The following is a 19,394-nucleotide window of genomic DNA, read 5'->3' on the forward strand; positions in this document are numbered from 1 at the left end:
ATGGACCCCAAGGGCCCGAGTAGCACCTTTAAACGTTCCTCCCTGAAACGCACCGCATCCGGCTCGCAGAAGGTAAGATTCAACAGGTGCTCTGTACACTGAGATGGCTCTAACTTCTTGTCACGTCTTGTCTTGAAGGAAAAATGTGTTATGATGTTTAAATGTTTCTCCTTTCTCTGAAATGTAGTTGTGGCATTCATTTTGATAGTAAATGTTTGAATGTTGCTTTATAAATGACCAACAACTGCACTTTATCTTAGCTTCTTTGATGGTTTTTAACTTTTTGTATCCAGAGACCATATGACTGCTCGATGAATACGCTGTGTCACATGGAACCGTTACTATGAGCTGCACGGACTCTACATTAGTTCCTAACCAATCGTTTCAGAGCCTCTTTGTGCTGCACAATGACATGCACCATTCACGACTGCCGGCTGTATGTTGGTGTGCACATGGTCTGCAAATTTACCACTAAGTGGTGTTTGAAGCTGAGCAGGCTCCACTCGCTCCAGTACTGCGCTTTAATCCTTCATAATGGCCCAGTACGGACGACCACAGCGATGACAGATTAAGCACTTTTATATCTTTCTAAAGTCTACTTTCATGTGATTAACACACTCCTGTTAACATGTCCTTGAAAGCAAGAAATATGCCTTTTTTTTTTTATATACGTGCCGGCTACTGCTCCCAATCCAATGAGCAGTGAGTGGTGGGACAACCTAACTCAGTTTGTGCTGCTTTTGTAGACACATGTAAGCGCAGAAGAGTGGTGATACATTTGAGGGCAAAAAACAAAACCTTGTTACTTAACCTTGCTTTAAAATAAAAAGGATAAGTAGACCTAAACAATTCAAAATCCATTTAGTTTCCAGAAAAAGATAAATATGGAAGATAAAGAGGGACATAAAGCATTTAAAGTTGATCGTTTGACATACTGTCATATAGCCCGTGTCCATAATCAACATCAAAATGTTCCAGTTAACATGCGATTTCTAATAATACCGATGTGGCTTAATCCTCCAGACTCCTGCTGTATATTTCGACAGTATATCTGACACTGACTGACATCATTAAAAGACTTAAGAGTGATGGGTTTCTATAAATTACAGCGGGCATTATTTGGTGAGATTAATATTTTACATATAATCCACAGCCTTTTTATGTGAGGTTTTACTCTGTAAAGCAATCAGCAATGTCATGGCTCTCAGCTGAACACAGCTGCACTTTTAATGAGATCGGATATGTTGCTAAATATAAACTCATTGGCTGCACAGACCAGACTGCTGAGAGATAACATTGTCCATTTCCCCCCCTTCTGATCATGCATTTTTGTAATATGATAGTCTTTAATCATGGATTTATCTGCTTTTTTCAAATGGTAGGCACATACTCAATCATTTACAGTGGGTCAGAATATGAAGAAGGATCTATTTTTAATCTACGCTATCGTAAATCAGAAATGGAGTTAAGGCAATATCTCTTTGAACACGCGCTGAATGGATGACACTTGATTAGAAATGAGGGTAAAAGTCGTGCCACCGGGAGCCTCAAACAGAGAGCACATTCAGTTAAACGTGGTCATATGATATTACCTTGCTGCCATAAATGAACTGAGTGAAGATTTGTGCTGTTCTGTCCACAGATAGCACTGTTCACCAGCAAATAAGATGACTTTTTACCTCCTTTACTGAGATTTAGTAGCACACAGCACAACAATTAGGAAAAGAAACGGCCAGAAACGCATCCGACGAGTCTGTGCTCAGACTCTTTAACCATGTTAGCTACTATATCGCTAAAACTGGAAAGGCGACAAAATCAATTGAATTCGATTAACAAGCCCAACACTCTTCTCTCTGGGTTTGCATGATCATATGACCGCGTGATGTAAGCATCAGCCTTCAGGTCAGGTGAGGGCCAAGAATCTGCAAAAAAGCTTTAAGGCTCAGGTCAGGATTGAGCATTAATGTGTGTAGAAGGGTCTGGTTACAGCACGATGTGAAAATCAAAGCTAAACAAGTAAAAATCTTCGAATGTGGCAGCGTTCTGGAATAAAGTTTATTAGGTTTCTCTTAACTTGGGGTTGTTGTGCTTTCAATCACATGGATTATTGGAGGAGAATTGGTTTGCAGATTTAATTCTGCTTTCACACCCCATAAAATGACATATCAAAACAAGGCAAAGTATCGACCACTGATTGACTGATACCGAACAGTGTTGCAGCTGTGGCACTAGTTGCTTTTTAATATAACATGGCATATAATCGCCGATGGACTGTAACTACGTACATTCACTAAAGTATTGTACTTATGTATAATTTGAGGTACTTGTACTTTTTTCTGCTACTTTATACCTCTCCTCCACTATATTTATTTGATGACCTCGGTTACTTTGCAGATAAAAAAAACAAACCTGATTCTGATAACCAATAAAATCATGAATATCGGATCCGATAGTTGTCCAGGCCGATAATTGGTCGACCCGTAGTGCTTGAACTTTTGATACTCATTACCAGAATCTTACTTTTGAGACGTAAGTACATTTAATATCAGATACTTTAAGACTTTTACTCAAGTACTATCCATATGGGTGACTTTCACTTTTACTTTAGTATGACACTGCATATAATAAGGCTAACATTACTGTTGAGTGACCTGCTGTTACGTCCTAATGAATATGTATGATTTTGAATCACACTGCAAAAATAGTTGTTAATCGACAGTGTCACAGTTTTTCCAAATAATTTTAAAATGCTGTTAAATAATCATCATTCGCTGTAAATTAACATTTAATGCGGTCTGCTAAGCATAACAGTAGATAACTGTAATTTATCAGCATAAAGTCCAGTCACTATATCCATCAAGATCGCACTGATGATTGTCGGCTAATGTTCCCTGCTCATGGGTGGACGACTGATAAGTCATTACCTCTTCCTATGCTGGCAATTGTTGTTTTTTTTCACAACAAAAAAGTATTTTATAGTTATTGTTAGTTTTTGACGAAGGCACTATCTTTATTCTGACGTTCTGATTTGATCTAAAATGGAGTTTTGTGTCTTTTTCATTCAGACTTTCCTTTGGGATAAAAACACAGACAAACAGCAGCTTTAAAAACATGTCTTATGACTCCCTCCACTCTTGGGGATAATCAGTGACATGTTGGACTCATGTGATTGCTAACTGGATTTTCAAACCCGGGCAGACAATGAGTGCATTTACAAACAGGACTGAGAGGAAAACAGTTAGCCTCACAGTTGATGCAAATTTGCGCTATCCAGAGCCTATGAGCGTGTCACTTTGTCCAAATATCTTTTTACCCCTCCAGTGAAAATGTGTAAAAGGCCGCTTTTTATTCAGTCCACGTGGGATCGACCATGAGTCTGGATTTTTTTTTTGAGGCAGTAAAAAGGGGTCTACGTGGGTTTCCTTCCTGTCACACTGCATCAGGCTCTGAGCATGTCGCCATTCAGTACCAAAAGCCGAGCAATTAGTTGCTTTTATCTTCAACCCTGGTGACATCACATTCCATTAGGACCCCCAAATCCTTTCTGATCCATCTCACTTGTGCTGATGAGGCTTTTGTTGTGTGAAGTCCGTCGTTACTACAAACGACAAAAATGACAAATATGGTTCTTTACAAAGCCACCTGAGGCTGGTTGTGTTCAAAATGCGGTGAAAAGTCAGATGAAAATGCACTAAAATTACAGCCACGGTTTCACCTTTTCCTTGTGACTGTGGAAATGAATACTCTGTGTAATTGTAGCAGCACTGGAGCAAATTTGCTGTGATCTAGTTGCTCGCTAAGCTGTGGGTCAGGAGACCGGGACCATGTGATGCCAGTGCAAAAAGTCACGAATGTATGGCACACAGTGTCTCGACTTACACAAATACTGTATCGGCCGCATTGTGAAAGTGGTAAAAAAAAAAAAAATCAGGATAGAAACATTTAAACCAGAGCGCTCTACTGTGTTATAGTGTCATGAAAAATCCAGAATTTGATGCATCACTGCATCGAAACAGCCTATATAAAAAGAGGTCATAAATATCTTTTCTACCTTTCTGTGTCCTCTTCAGCAATCCAGCAATTATTTCTTTCTCGCACAATTCTCTTTTGTTTTGAGCGACCTTTTTCTCAGAAAATTCAGCACAATGGAATGAATGTGGCTTATTGTTCCGAGGCTTGTCTTAAGTCTCGTTAATTTGCTTGGTGTGACACAATCTGATCCTGCAATATCTAATTCCTCAAGCTTTTTCCTTCTGCTGTCGAGTGCTCAAAGGCAGCTCTTAACAAGGCAGCTGGTTTGACGACTGGATTTGGGTTTTAATTGCTGTGGTTAATGAGTTTAAGTACGCTGAAATAACTGCGTCATACTCACCAAAACCCCTTCTGGAAATGCACTTTGTTTTCTTCGGCTATAATTAACAGTGGCCCACGTGCATTTTTTTTTTTTTTTTTTGGACCAGAGCAGGACCAAAAGGGGGGAAGTCGGGGGGGGGGGGATGTTAGGCTTTTCTCTGTCCTGTCTTTCTGAGTCATCAACCACCAACCTCCCTTGTCTTTTTCACTGTGAGTTACAGTCAGGCTCAAACTGCTCATTTCAACCATAAAAGGAGCGCTTATCATACCATTTCACATGAGGAAGGTTTTAAATGGATGTCTACAACTTTGTGCTTGTTAACTCCATCTCGGCTTCTACTTCTAGCTATTTAAGCATGCACCTAAAAGCCCTTAATAACATTAAGCCCAACATGTACAATAAACAGGATTCATTTTTAAACAAATCTAAATAGGTCAGATTTGAATTTTCCAAAATTAAATAGAAGCCTATTGGATCTATTTTAGGCTACAGTTTGCAGCCAGTAAGCTTAATGTGTAACATCCATTTTCAGCCTGCTGGGAGGCTGTTTGTTGCACTAAATGGCTGAGGTTTTTAAATGCAAATCCACTAAACATGAACAAAATGGAAAAGGCAAGACTAAGAGAATATTGAATAGCTGGTTTGCTGGGTTTTTCTCTCCCTTCACAAAAACATGGTGGGTGGAAATAGAGATTAACTGCAATTAGCATTGACTGACCTTGCCCCCAACTGGAGACCAGTCATGTCTTAACAAGGCGCCTTCCAAAAGAATGCCTGCATCCAATTCTCTCAATTATGCAAATTGGGTTGAAATCAAAGTAGTTGGAGGGGGTGAAAATTTTCTAATGAAAAGTCGGGGAGCCTCTGAACGAGACCGCAGTGCTTTTAGGTTAGCCAGCGTGCTCCTCCACGCAGGCTAAGATCTTCCACACTGTGAAGTGAACACAAAGAAAGGAGTTTTCAACAAATTGGGGAGATTAGGGGCCGGTTATCAAAGTAGATTTATTGTGCCTTGTTCAAGCGAAGGATGAAAATACCCTGTGGGCATGGAGAAGGGGTCATGGGACTCCCAAAAGGATTACCTTGAACTGGAGTCATGAGACTTGGGCGAACAAAGACCCTGCTCACATGCTCATCATATTAACTGGCCCTCATAAAGTGAAGAAGTTTCATGTCCTGTGGGATTCAATGAGAGCACTCGACTGGGAGTGCAGCAGCAGGAGAAGGCTCTGCTGAAGGAGCAGCAGACTGTAGGCTTTCTACACTCCACTCTTAATCTCCAGCAGCACTAGAGGTAGAAGGCAGCCTGCACCTCGGACAGAAGATTGTGAGTAAGTGTATCTACAAACTGCAAACTCTTTTCAAACTTAATTTCATCTTTTGTGACAGAATTTGTGCGACACTACAGAGCGGCGAAAGAATAGAAAGTGGATTCAGCAGTGGTGAATGTGAACGGGCAGCGATGTACGAGCTCTGGATGCTTGATGATGCATGATAACACTGAGATGGAAAACTGCTGAGACAAGACAGGCAGCAACAACCATACTGCGCCTGGGACTTTTTCGAAGATACAACGATTGCATTTGAGCAATAACCTACCTAAGTCAAAGTATTTGTCGATTACATTAGCTATTTCTAGTCAGATTGCTTCCATCCAAACAATTAGGTTAACATTTTAGTGGGGAAAATACAAAATTGCAAATGCATCTGCTGCATTTAACGATTTAGCAAAACGTTACTTTGTGATTTTATCTGCTTAAGCGAGTCATCATCAGATAAATGCTTTGGAGACAAAATGAGATGACTCTTAATGAGTCTGATGGGAAAGCAGGTTGGTGCAGAGAAAAGAGGTTTCATTTTCATTTAAAAGGAAGGAAGAGGATTGTGGATTCAAAAGAGAATAATTCATGTATTACAAAATAGTATGTCTAACTTCATATATTTACATTAACAGGTTTTAATAGTAACAAAGTTATTAACAACTTATCTCTGTTGTCATCAATACTAATATAACAACAATATGTCTGTGGATGGAGAACATACTAATGAAAGTATGTGGTTTTCCCAGCTGCCTGAGGCCATTTGTGTCAATAAAGAGGGAGAACAGTAAGAGCACTGTGTTAAGGGCACTTGTGATCACTGCTCACAAGACCAGAGTTTATCTACGGTTGTTCATTTATAATCATATGACTTCAGACTCATAGGTGAAGTAAAAAAAAGAGAGCTGACAGCGTGTTTAAAGCCATTAACACTGCTAAATATCACAACGATTTTTTTCATTAAACTTCCGAGTGTTTCCTTGGAAAGATTTGCCTCCAATGCTTCAGTTTTAATTGGGCCTCCGTCGTCAACAATGGCCCTCAGAGAAACTTTCCTTTGTACTTGAAGGTCACTTTTTGCTCAGCACTGGAAAAACATCAGATAGCAATCAGAGCTGAATCTGACAAAGTGTGTGGGCATCGTGCTTTTTTTCTTTTTCACTGGCTGCTTATCAAGCTCCGGCAGAAAAGGAAAGGTGTCTTACTCCACAACATCAACTGTGTCTCTAATAACCTCAGAAGTTACAGAACGAGCTCGACCTCACTGTATGCACTGCTTTTGCCTGTGGACACTCGATATAAACTGTATTTGGACTTTATTTATAGGAAGCAAATGGTCTTCATCTTTTAGCCAGGATTACCACTAAGAGGATTTTGATAGTGAAACTTAAATTTAGATATCGGCAAAGATGATCCCCCTGTGACTGGGGTATGACACCATGTGAGCTAACACTTCTTTTTTTTCTGTCTCTCTGTCCATTTTTGTCTTTACAGGCACAAAAAGCTTGGATTGAGAGGAACTTTGTAAAAAGAGAATGTATTCACATATTTCCCACCAAGGACCCAACCAGGTAATTGCTTCAAATTGTCTTTTAAATGTGTTTTTTAGCAGCAGCAGGACTCAAGTTTCATTCAAGGTGTTCATATCTACCGCTTGAGACAGCTTACTATTGACAATTTTAAATTTACTCAAAAAATAATTTGCTGAATGAATGCTATCCAAGTCTCAAAACTCATGACAGTGTTCATAACCAAATTAAAATATGAATAAGGCTGCCATTCATCTCCATATTCACTATGAGTAATGTTTTAAATAGATGAAAAATATTCTCCATACTCATTCATTAATCTACTAAATCATGACACCTATGACTACAGATTATCAGACATTTATCAGGATGAAAGCAGATTTTTCAGAGTGTATTGCAGGACACAGTTACTATCCTGGGCGGCGAGTACAGGCTGAGAGCAGCCAGGCAGTGCGGGCCTTTGTTCATCGAGGCACCCATTTCCCAGAAATGGGCACAGTCATGGAAGAGTGTGCGCGATTTGTGTTTCGAGGAAAAAACACAAGCTTCATGAGCAGACTAAACAACAACCCCCAATTTGGCTCATTCGCGGCTATTCATGGTTCATACACTGGATAGTATAGCTCAGGGAATTTCTGTGAATAATCAACACCGACCAGGTCTGACATGTTAACTCGTGTGGTACTTCTTCTGTGCTCTATCTAGATGTGCCTGTGGTCAGCTGACAACGCAGCACGTGGCCATCCCTCCTGGTGCCAACTCACTAGAGGAAGCACACCAGTTGGTGCAGATCGACACCCCAAAGGATAAATGGAGCGTGATCAAGCACACCAGGACCTACCCAACCGACTCCTTTGGCCTGATTGAATTCCAGGGTGGAGGGTTCATCAACAAGGCCATGGTGAGTCCCAATTACGTGGCTGGTCAGGGATTACAACAGCATGGGAGAAGAGAGTGGATGCATTATGTCGAACTTTGTCATAATACTGTTCTTTTCTCTGCTAGTATATCCGTGTCTCGTACGACACCAAGCCAGACAACCTCCTGCATTTAATGGTGAAGGACTGGCAGTTGGAGCTGCCCACCTTGCTCATCTCCGTACACGGAGGCCTCCAGAACTTCGACCTCCAGCCAAAACTCAAGCAAGTGTTCGGCAAAGGTCTGATCAAAGCTGCCGTCACCACCGGAGCTTGGATCTTCACGGGCGGAGTCAACACGGGTAAGGACGCTGCCAGTTCAGGATTTTTAATGCTCACTTAACAAATAACAGTTCATGACATTAGAAGATTACCTTTGTTCTAAATTGTCATTACATAACACCTATTCTGCAATTTCCTGGGGGAGATTTGACCGACCCATTGTCACAGGTTTAAGCACTGTAATTAAAGCTTTTATGGGGAAAATTCATCACGAATGACAATCTGTGTGGATTTTGCGTGCAGTTACCACAGTGTGTCCCATGATGCGGCCCCATTAGGCAGCTGAAAGACTCATTATTCATGCTCTTTACACCTTAGGGGTGATCCGTCATGTCGGAGATGCCTTAAAGGAACATTCCTCCAAGTCACGAGGGAAGGTGTGCGCAATAGGAATCGCTCCGTGGGGGATCCTGGAAAACAAAGAGGACCTCATCGGAAAAGATGTGAGAACATTTGCAGCTGCATTTACTGACATTTCTTCTTGAACATATTAAACTCATTACTTCTTCTTTTCCCAGGTAAACAGACCCTATCAGACAATGGCGAACCCGCTGAGCAAGCTGGCTGTGCTCAACAACAGCCACTCGCACTTCATCCTGACCGACAACGGCACCTGTGGCAAGTACGGCTCCGAGGTCAAACTCCGTCGGCTACTGGAGAAGCACATCTCCCTGCAGAAGATCAACACGCGTAAGTGACACAGTGCGCCACACGCACTCAAGAACACATTTCATCCTTCATGGTGTGTGTGTGTGAGCCAAAGTCTTGCTGGACATGTGGATGGAGAGCTCCTCTGTGACCTGTGGGCTTCCCTTTGTCATCCTATGCCTGGAGCTCGGATAAGGCAGGGACAGCAAAGGGATGCTCAGCTGTCACCACTGACGTCACTCCTTCCCTCCTCTGGTTCGTCTGTTCATGCATCACCTCGACGTGTTCCGCTGTAACATTTAATTCCTAAAGTTTGGCTACTATGAGGTGACACTGACTATTTTTTGCTGGTGTGTTCCAGGTTTGGGTCAGGGGGTCCCTCTAGTGTGTCTCATAGTGGAGGGAGGTCCTAACGTGATCTCCATCGCACTGGAGAGTCTGAGAGATGAGCCTCCGATCCCTGTGGTGGTGTGCGACGGCAGTGGCCGAGCTTCTGACATCATTTCCTTTGCGCACAAGTTCTCAGAGGATGGAGGGTGAGATTTTAGATGATTTCTGGATCCAAATGCAGCCACAAAAAGACAGGAAAGGAAAGCTGAATAGACATAGAAAAGGAAAATAGAAGGGGAAACAAACAGGAACACAGGGAACAGACACTGGAGACACGGGGTGACAACAGACGAACCAACAAAAAATGAGGGAACAACACAAGTACAAACAAAACTAACAAGGCTGAAGTGAGAAAGGTATGGGGAGGAGCACAGGAACACAGATGGGCACAGAACACTGGGAACACAGGTGAGCAGGAACTAGAAAGTGACAACAAGACACAAGAGGAAATAATTCAACAAACCAAAAATCCAAACCATGACAGGTTCCCCTCTGCTGTATTTGGCTATTGTTCCTCTGGTAAAAAGCTAAAATGTTCTCCTCTTCCTCCTCCTCCAGCCTGGTTAATGATGACGTCCGAGAGCAGCTTCTGGTGACAATTCAGAAGACTTTCAACTATAGCAAAAGCCAATCGCAGCAGATCCTGCTCATGGTTATGGAGTGCATGAAGAAGAGGGAGCTGGTGAGTAGAAGAATAAGGTCAAGCTCCACATATGTATCCTGTACTTGTCTGTGTCGATCAATAAACATTTCTGACTTGTGAAACATCTGGTCTCCATCGTCATTCATCCGTTCCACTCATCTATGTATTTCCATTAACATATTGAATAAACGTAATCCCCACAACGTGCTTGTCTCATTTTCTCCTCGTTGTTGTGGTCATGTCATGTAATCTGGGGCATTCGCAGCTTCACTGTGGGTCATCATCAACCCCTCATGTATAAGCACACAGCTGTAAAGTGGTGTTGGGAGTGTTAAACTATTTACTTTAATGTAAACAATGCAGCTCGCCGCTCTATAATGAAGCGTCTTCACAGATAGCGGATTAATCCTCTGAGCTGAGAGTGTTTCTCTAAAGTGTTTGCCAGAGACCTTGGTGCAAAAACAGCCGCAGCACATGTGCATCTCGGCCAGATTTCCATAAGTGATGTGATTAGTAGTTTGTAATACCCAATGCATATAATCTCCAGACTCCATACATTTGGGTGGGAAAGATCAGCGCCCACTACCACCTGCTTAGCAGAGGCTCTTACTTCATCCATTCACAGTAAGCATGCAGCACACAGATGGAGGAGAGCATCCATCTCCCTAATCCTCAGCCAGGTCCCTCTCTCTGTCGGGATGTAGAGTGCTTTCACTCCACCAGCAACTCTGCATCCTCTATCCCCGCTGTATTAGACCGCCTAATGCTCCAGCACACTCAGATAAGCAACTTAAACTGCTTTTTTAAAGATCATACTGCCGCAGGCTTTTTTTTAACGTACCATTTACTTTTCACTGATACCCGACCCAGACATTGTGACAGAACCACAAGTTGTTTGAGCTCTTTATACGCGACTAAGAGGCCACACTATTGCCTGCTCTTAATCCAAAGTGCCATGACTAACCTACAGGTGAATGAGAGTCACCGTCTAGTCCCCCCATAATCCTTTCATCCTAAGTGCATCCCATGTGAACAGCTGGGTTAGACACATAAAAACACTCATTTGGAGACAGAAATTTGCTGTGATGTAACATCAGGAAACAACATTTAACCGAATTAGAAGTTCAACATTATGAAAAAAAACTCCCTTTTCATGAAAAAAAAAAAAAAAAAAGCACACAACGCACCCAACAACTGTCTGAAAGAGTGATAGAAGTTTCCGGGGCTGCTCATTATCAACGCATCCCGAGACCAGCTCTGGCGCCGTGCCATTTAATCATGCCAACCTAATCCCATTTATCATGGCTGCACATGTGACAGACTGGTCAGCGTAATTTCATTCGATATAGTCGAGTTTGAAACAAGGAGAGCTCTATCACACTGTCTGACAAGTAAATTAGCTGTTTGTGCTGGATGGGTCAGCCGAAGAGAGACAACACTGCATGTTTACGGCTACTGTGAGAGTGGGAACACTTTCCTGACACCAGTTCACTCCCTCATTCAATCATGCATCATTGTGCGCATTGTTTTTACCGATTTAACGTCTGCAATCGCCTCTTCTTTTTCCGTTTTTTGCCCACATGTAGATCACGGTTTTTCGAATGGGCTCAGAAGGACAACAAGATATTGAAATGGCCATTCTGACTGCCTTGTTAAAAGGTATTATCTCAGTCAGTTTGTGTGCTATTTCTTCAGAGCAATAGTTTTCTCCTCATGTACTTACTCATGTACTTACTACTACTTATGACTACCTACTCTCTTCTCTCTCTCTCTGCACTTCTGTTTCTTTTGCATCAGGAACAAATGCTTCAGCAGCTGACCAGCTCAGTTTGGCTCTGGCCTGGAACAGAGTGGATATTGCTCGCAATCACATATTTGTCTACGGACACAATTTACCAGTGAGTGGTGATCACATCTTAACAGTGTTAATTGATCATTCCACGGCACTAAGTTGGGGAGGATGAATACTGCAGGAAATTTGGTTTTGAAAATCAAAAAGTCAGTGGAAGTTGCCTAAAATGTCCCTCCACTTATTTCACTTGGATGTTCTTCACTGTGCAGAATCATGTATGTTCAGACTTTGACACTTTTAATCTGATTTTAAGACGTAATCTGGAAGCCAATAGGCCATATTCCCAGGGCGGCCATTATTTCCTCTGACATCGCACTCAGGGTGGGAAGCTCAAATGAGGTACTGCTGTGATTCAGGTTGCAAGTCCTATAAACGCGGGAAATCTGACAAATTGTTATCATCTCCCAGTTTCCTGATTGATAAGCAACTGATAGACAACGGAAAGTGAAAATCATAAAATCATAAAACATTATATTTGATAATCCGTAATGTTAGCATTCATCCACTTCCTTGCTTTTTGATACCATTGATCCCAGCCTGTGAGCTTCGTGACGTCAGAGGAAAATGGCCACTGTGTGAATGTGGTCTATTGAGATTCAATATGTAACTTACATGTGGAGATGTAGAGTCTCCAGCTCACATACCATGAGAATGGACCTTTCAGTGAATTGTGGGGCATTGAGTCGAGTAGATATACTTTTCAAAACAAAAGATTCTGGAAAGATTCTTGATAAGAGGGAGACAGAACAGATGTAGTCTTTTAGATTTAGAGGTAATTGAGCTTTTGTGGGGAAAAACACACCGGACATCATGGCTGCCCAATGTTCTAAAAATCATAATGCAATTATCCTGACAGACATTATGATTCTGATTTGATTAACGATTAGTGGAAATGCTAATCAAATCAGCTGGGGGCTGTAAATAAAATGTTTTTCTTGTTTCTGAAATTGAGCGATCATTATAGAAAATGTGTGTATATTGGCCGATATGTTGATATTGGACTTTTTTATTTCCAATATTGGTATCAGACCCAAAAATCAATTATCGGCCTGGCTCTAATTAATTGTGCAGCCCTTTCAGACACTTTATTACTCTTAATATTCTGAAGGGAGGACAAAAATATTGTGTTTGAACTCAAAAAATTGCCAAAGTTTCAAAGTAATCAAGTACTGTTAATAGCAGAGAAGAGACTGATACGTTGATGCTTAAGCAAAGAGGAGCTACAGCTTCATTTATTTTCCTCATTAGCCTGCCGGTGCCATCGCCAACACCACAACCTCTGGAGCCCCGGCCCCGGAGAAGCAAAAGAGTCCTGCCAGCGCTCCTCGCAGCAAAACCCGGGGGAAGAAGGGGAAGGGGAAGGGCAAGGCAAAGCCTGAACCCCCAGAAGAAACAGACCCACGGAAGCTGGAGTTGATTCGTTGGGTAAGAGCAGGGGTTCAGACAAAGACACTCTCCCTTTATTTTAAAAGACCAGACTATAATAAAGGCTGTGATGTGTAAATAATAATTCATTGTCTCTCAGGTGAACTCTCTGGAGCAGGCTATGATGGATGCTCTGGTGCTGGACAGAGTGGACTTTGTTAAGCTGCTCCTTGAGAATGGGGTCAATATTCACCACTTCCTCACCATTCCCAGACTGGAGGAGTTATACAACACGGTGGGCCTGACACACATGCTGAATTTCTCAAACTACAGACCTGACAGATATGAAGAAAAGGGTTGACACTTATTTCTAATCCTCCTTCTTTTTCTTCTCTTTTCTCAGAAACTTGGCCCTGCTAACACACTGAATGCTGTGGTTCGGGACGTCAAAAAGGTAAAAGAAATCTGCCTTAGCTGCATAATATCTAATCTTTCAGACCGTTTTAGGTTATGTACTTGCTATATCATATATTTATGTGGTGATTCTGCAGGGAAACCTTCCTCCAGATTATCAGATCACTTTGATTGATATTGGTCTGGTGCTGGAGTGCTTCATGGGTGGAGCTTACAGGAGCAATTATACCAGGAAGGCTTTCCGCAACCTCTACAATAATTTGTATGGACTAAAAAGGGTACGCATGGGTGGAAGAAAATAATTGGTGATGGCTTGTTCATCATATTAAGTAACATTCAATATTAATAAATGCTCATGTTTCGTTCTGTTCTTACAGCCAAAGGCTCTGAAGATGCTAGGACTGGAGGTAGGGTATCCTTTCTACAACAGAATACCATCAAGTTACATTACAACCAACATGCAACAGAATAATCTTTTTTTTTTTTTTTCATCTAGGATGATGAACCCAGGCAAAAAGGCAAGAAAAAGGCAAAAAAGAAGAAAGAGGAAGAGGTGGAGATTGACGTGGATGACCCCGAGGTCTGTCGATTCAAGTTCCCCTTCCACGAGCTGATGCTGTGGGCGGTGCTGATGAAGCGCCAGAAGATGGCGCTGTTCCTCTGGCAGCGTGGAGAGGAGGCTATGGCGAAGGCCCTGGTGGCTTGCAAGCTGTATAAAGCCATGGCCCATGAGTGCTCAGAGAGTGAACTGGTGGATGACATATCCCAAGACCTGGAGAACAACTCCAAGTCAGTACATGTAACATGTGTCATATAGGCCTTGCTTCTCTTGCTTTTGTTTTATATGTATATTGTTTTTAACGTATAACTCATTTGACAAGTGCTGTATAAAAAGTATTGTCATTGTTGCCTCTCTTTCACAGAGAATTTGGCCAGCTGGCCTACGAGCTGTTGGACCAGTCCTACAAGCATGATGAACAGGTGGCCATGAAACTCTTAACATATGAGCTGGTTAACTGGAGCAACTCCACCTGCCTGAAGCTGGCTGTTGCTGCTAAGCAACGTGACTTCATCGCCCACACCTGCAGCCAGATGTTGCTCACTGACATGTGGATGGGCAGCTTGAGGATTGGCAAAAATCCTGGCCTCAAGGTTGACATTACAAAATGTTTTTCATTTAGGCATGCATAGAAATATTTCACAATAATAATTAAGGATATCGCTGGTTTTAGTGTTACCTTCATAGTATAAGGGCAAATTAACTTCAGGTAAATAAACAGCTATCTCCTTTTCTCACCTAGGTTATTCTGGGAATCATCTTCCCTCCTCTGATTTTACTGCTGGATTTCCGTCTTGGAGATGATGCATCCTATCACGCACCTGGAGACAAAGAAGAAGGAAAGGAAAAGGATGACGACACAAAATCCAGCAAGGTTAACACTGAATTTGTCTGATTCATTTATTTTACAATGCTGTTTATATGCATTTGTTTGTCAAGAGTGAAAAACGATACGCTGAAACAGAGTGTGATGTTATGTTGTAGGACCCTAATGCTGATGCAACTTCCCGTAAAGGGGATGAAGAGGAGGGCAGCCATAATGTCCGAAAAATCCCCATTGGCAAAAGGTTCTTTGAGTTTTACGATGCGCCATTCACCAAATTCTGGTTCAACACTGTAAGTTTCCTTCATGTAAACAAGAATTTATTACAGACTTTTACTTCAGAGTGAAGTGACGTAGGTGTTCTGACATTTTGGTATTTTCCTCTTTCAACAGATTTGCTATCTGGGCTACTTGATGTTGTACAACTACATCATCCTGGTGAAGATGGAGCGATGGCCATCTTTACAAGAGTGGACTGTCATCGCATACATCCTTACACTTGGCGCTGAAAAAGTCAGACAGGTACAAGCCAAATAAAGTGATCAGAATCGGGTCATTATATGTGTGGAGGGTATTTCGGGGCCTCTGTGTGACCCTTAAACTCATGTGTCTAGATTCTGATGTCAGAGCCGGGGAAGCTGAGACAGAAGATAAGTGTGTGGCTGGAGGAGTACTGGAACATCACAGACCTGGCCGCCATTTGCACCTTCCTTCTCGGGCTAATGCTGCGGCTGCAGCATGAACCTTATATGGGCTACGGCAGAGTCATCTACTGTATCGATATCATCTTCTGGTACATCCGCGTATTGGACATCTTTGGAGTGAACAAATACCTGGGGCCCTATGTGATGATGATAGGGAAAATGGTAATTTAATGTTTCACTCTGAGCTGAACAAACCATGTGAAACTCACATGACAGACATGAGACACATACAGATGAACAGGAGGTCACACCGAGTTCAAATCTATATTTGTTTCTTGTCTTTTAGATGATAGATATGATGTACTTTGTGGTCATCATGCTGGTGGTGCTGATGAGCTTCGGGGTGGCTCGGCAAGCCATCCTCCACCCCGATGAGGAGCCGACATGGCGCCTGGCCAGAAACATTTTCTACATGCCCTACTGGATGATCTATGGAGAGGTTTTTGCGGACTCGATAGACCGTAAGACTAGAATTCATAGTAAGATTCTGTTTCCTGATCCTGGGCAGATGATCAGTGTTACATTAATCTTTGTCTGAAATTCTGTGATGTTTAGTAACAATACATTACACTGTGACTCCCTTCAATACTTTGTCTCCCTCTGCTGGCACATTTACAATAGATGGTAATGTTTTGCATTGAAAAAGATCAGGATTGGTAGTATTATCGCATCTCCTCAAACGTGATCATCTGCCTTCAAGTTTCTTTTTTCTGTCTGTGTTTCTTCTGTCAGGGTGAAGGCAACAAGCAGGGTTATAACAGTTATATTCTGAGGATGTTAATATACTGTATATATAAGCTGCATGCTGGCTTCCCTCAGTCTTTGAATGCTCCACATTCTTGATTTAGCTGAACAAAGCTGTAAAACCGGATTTACCACCAAAATTAAAGTTAAAAAACGAGACCATTGATATTTAGTGTTTGGATATTGGCAAATCAGAGGAACATTTTGTTGACACCAGTCCGCGGTTTAACGGACATCAGCTTGACCTTGACAGAAGCATTATATAAAAGTCCTATTTTTTATTGATTTTAACGCTCTCTCCATGTTTCTGCATGACTGCGCTTCTCTGAAATTTCTCCAAGTCTATGCGATGGAAATCAACCGTGAGTAGTCTTCAAGTCAAGAATGTAAATCAAATCAGTTAGTTAAAGATCTCAAAATAAATGTTACATCTATAACTTCCCCCACAGCTCCATGTGGTGAACATTTATATGACGAGGACGGGAAGAAATTGCCTCCATGTATCCCTGGTGCCTGGCTCACACCTGCTATTATGGCTTGTTACCTTCTCGTGGCAAACATTCTTCTGGTCAACTTGCTCATTGCAGTGTTCAAGTAAGTATATGCTCCGATGTATAACTGCTCTATCATCTTACAGGAAACATCTGCTATTACAGTGTGTATTGACTGGTCTTGGTTTTGGTTTCCTGTCCCACAGCAACACTTTCTTTGAAGTCAAGTCCATTTCCAACCAGGTGTGGAAGTTCCAGAGATATCAGCTGATCATGACGTTCCATGACCGTCCCATCCTGCCGCCACCTCTCATCATCTTCAGCCACCTCTACATCGTCTTCAACAGGCTGTTTCGGCGGTGTGCCAGGAAGAGACAAGAGGGGGAGCTGGATGAGAAGGACCGCGGACTCAGTAAGTCACCTCGAATTATTCAAACAAATGTATTTCATTGGCTATATTTCATCTTACCACACTGTAGTCCATAGATATACACTTACAGAACAGTATTGGTCCTGACAGAAATACTTGACTGAAACCATGTCGTTTTTTTTGTTTGTCCCAGAGCTTAGGCTGAATCCAGAAGAGATGAAAAGTCTGTACGAGTTTGAAGAACAATGTGTGGAGGAATACTTCCGTGAGAAAGAGGACGAGCAGCAGTCCTCCAGCGATGAACGCATCAAGGTCACATCAGAAAGGTGCACCCCGTTTTCTAAGAGTAACTTGGGCATTTCCAAGAATGCTGAGGACAGTTCTTACTGACATAAACTTTTTGTTTCTCTTGGCAGAGTTGAGAATATGTCCATGCGTCTGGAGGAGGTAAATGAGAGGGAGAACACTATGAAAGCCTCCCTGCAGACTGTGGATCTGCGCCTGGCCCAACTGGAGGAGATCCACGGACGAATGGCTGTCGCCCTGGAAAAACTTGCAGGGGTAGACAGATTAGAGCTGACCAGAACCTATTCGCGAAACTCCTCTGTGTGTGACCCCTCTTCCCTACTTCGCCAGGGTAGTATTAACAGCGCTGATGGTTACAGTCTTTACCGCTTCCACATGGACATGGAGGAGTTTGCATCGAAGCAGAAGGACACAGACGAGATTAAAACTGGTGTCGAAAGACAGAGGAGTCTGCGGCAAGCCTCTAGTATTTGTACTCTCAACGCAAAAGAAGGTGGGCAGACCTTAGAGGTTGGTGGTTTGGAGAGATCACGGCCAAGTTCATGCGTGGACATTCTTATATCTCCCTGTGAACAAAAGCCTGTTTCTGCATCATCAAGTCAAGATCCCCTAAGACAAGGCAGCACAATGCTGCTAAATAGACTACCAGATACAAATAGACTGAGGCCTTCTTCCCCTCCAAAAAGGACTAAATCCTTGAAACACTATCCAGTTGAAGACCAAGCCACCTGTCCTCTGACAAAGAGGAGGTCGATGAGCACCATCATCGTCAGCCCACCTGATGAACCAGAGGAAGCAGCTGAACCCATAGAGAAGGCCGAACTACCGCTACAAACCACCTCTTCCCCAAAGAGGACTAAATCATTAAGATATATCCCACCTGAAAGCCAAAGCCAGACATCTCCTATCACAAAGAAGAGAGCTATGAGCAGCATTCTCTACAACCCAGACGAGGCAGGTGATGATGTGCTGCACCCTCCAGACTACAAGTCAGTAATGGAGCAGGTCACTAAAACACCAAATCAGTGGCCGGCAAACTTGGAGTACCAGGTGCATTCCAGCACTTTTGGTCAAGTGCCGAAGGTTTCTACAGTCAAAGCTCTTGCCCAGCAGTTTCAAACTGGCACTGCAGCGATGAAAAAAGAGGAGACTCAGATTGATCATGTTTCTTTAGAAAGTCAAGGAGCCGTTCCAGCAGAAGAACCCACGGTAGACCAAACAAAGACGAAGGCCAAGAGAAACCTCTCAGACACTACCGACTATCTGACTGTAGCTGATGCAAGGTGCATGCCGTCTCACAGGTCACAGAGCTGGAATGAAACGGAGAGGAAAGCAATGTGCTCCATGGGTAGCAAGGATCGGAGAGCCTCCAGCAGTGAGAGAGACCTTGTCGACGCCTGCAAGGTGGCAGGAGAGGAAAAGAAGATGGAGGCGGGTAAGAGAGAAGATGGTGCACAAGAAAAATAAATGAGAGCCACAAAGAGAGGGGATCAATGAAGGCGGCAACAGATGACAATAATGCAGACAAAGAGGAAGAGGAAGTGAATGCTACCAGTGAGGAAGAGAACTGTGAAACTGTCAATGGTGTTGACTGGAGATCATTACTGACTGAGTTTATGAAACTTTTCACCATAATGAAAAAATACAATGACAGCAATGAAAAATCATTACAAAACGCTAATAC

The 19,394-nt window shown here is 42.5% G+C and overlaps 1 protein-coding gene across 2 annotated transcripts; it reads left to right on the forward strand.

Annotated features, from left to right (window-relative positions):
• On the forward strand, positions 1-19,309 carry trpm1b (transient receptor potential cation channel, subfamily M, member 1b; the record flags this gene model as incomplete). 2 transcript variants are annotated; one of them, XM_084365385.1, is made up of 27 exons in its annotated part: positions 1-72; positions 7,168-7,244; positions 7,908-8,103; positions 8,208-8,421; positions 8,720-8,844; positions 8,920-9,091; positions 9,411-9,585; positions 9,998-10,121; positions 11,669-11,741; positions 11,880-11,980; positions 13,183-13,359; positions 13,460-13,594; positions 13,703-13,753; positions 13,851-13,991; positions 14,091-14,120; positions 14,210-14,502; positions 14,637-14,865; positions 15,015-15,146; positions 15,257-15,388; positions 15,489-15,617; positions 15,710-15,961; positions 16,086-16,278; positions 16,885-16,905; positions 16,993-17,137; positions 17,241-17,446; positions 17,598-17,730; positions 17,821-19,309. In XM_084365385.1, 27 exons carry the CDS (start codon positions 1-3, stop codon positions 19,175-19,177), a joined length of 5,085 nt encoding a protein of 1,694 aa, XP_084221511.1. In that variant the 3' UTR covers positions 19,178-19,309. The 2 variants fall into 2 exon arrangements, with proteins under 2 accessions (XP_084221511.1, XP_084221512.1); XM_084365386.1 differs by having other exon boundaries at positions 16,086-16,260.
• Between the last annotated feature and the right edge of the window lie 85 nt (positions 19,310-19,394).

This window comes from Pagrus pagrus, assembly GCF_965226575.1.
Source record: "Pagrus pagrus genome assembly, chromosome: 10".
NCBI lineage: Eukaryota > Metazoa > Chordata > Actinopteri > Spariformes > Sparidae > Pagrus > Pagrus pagrus.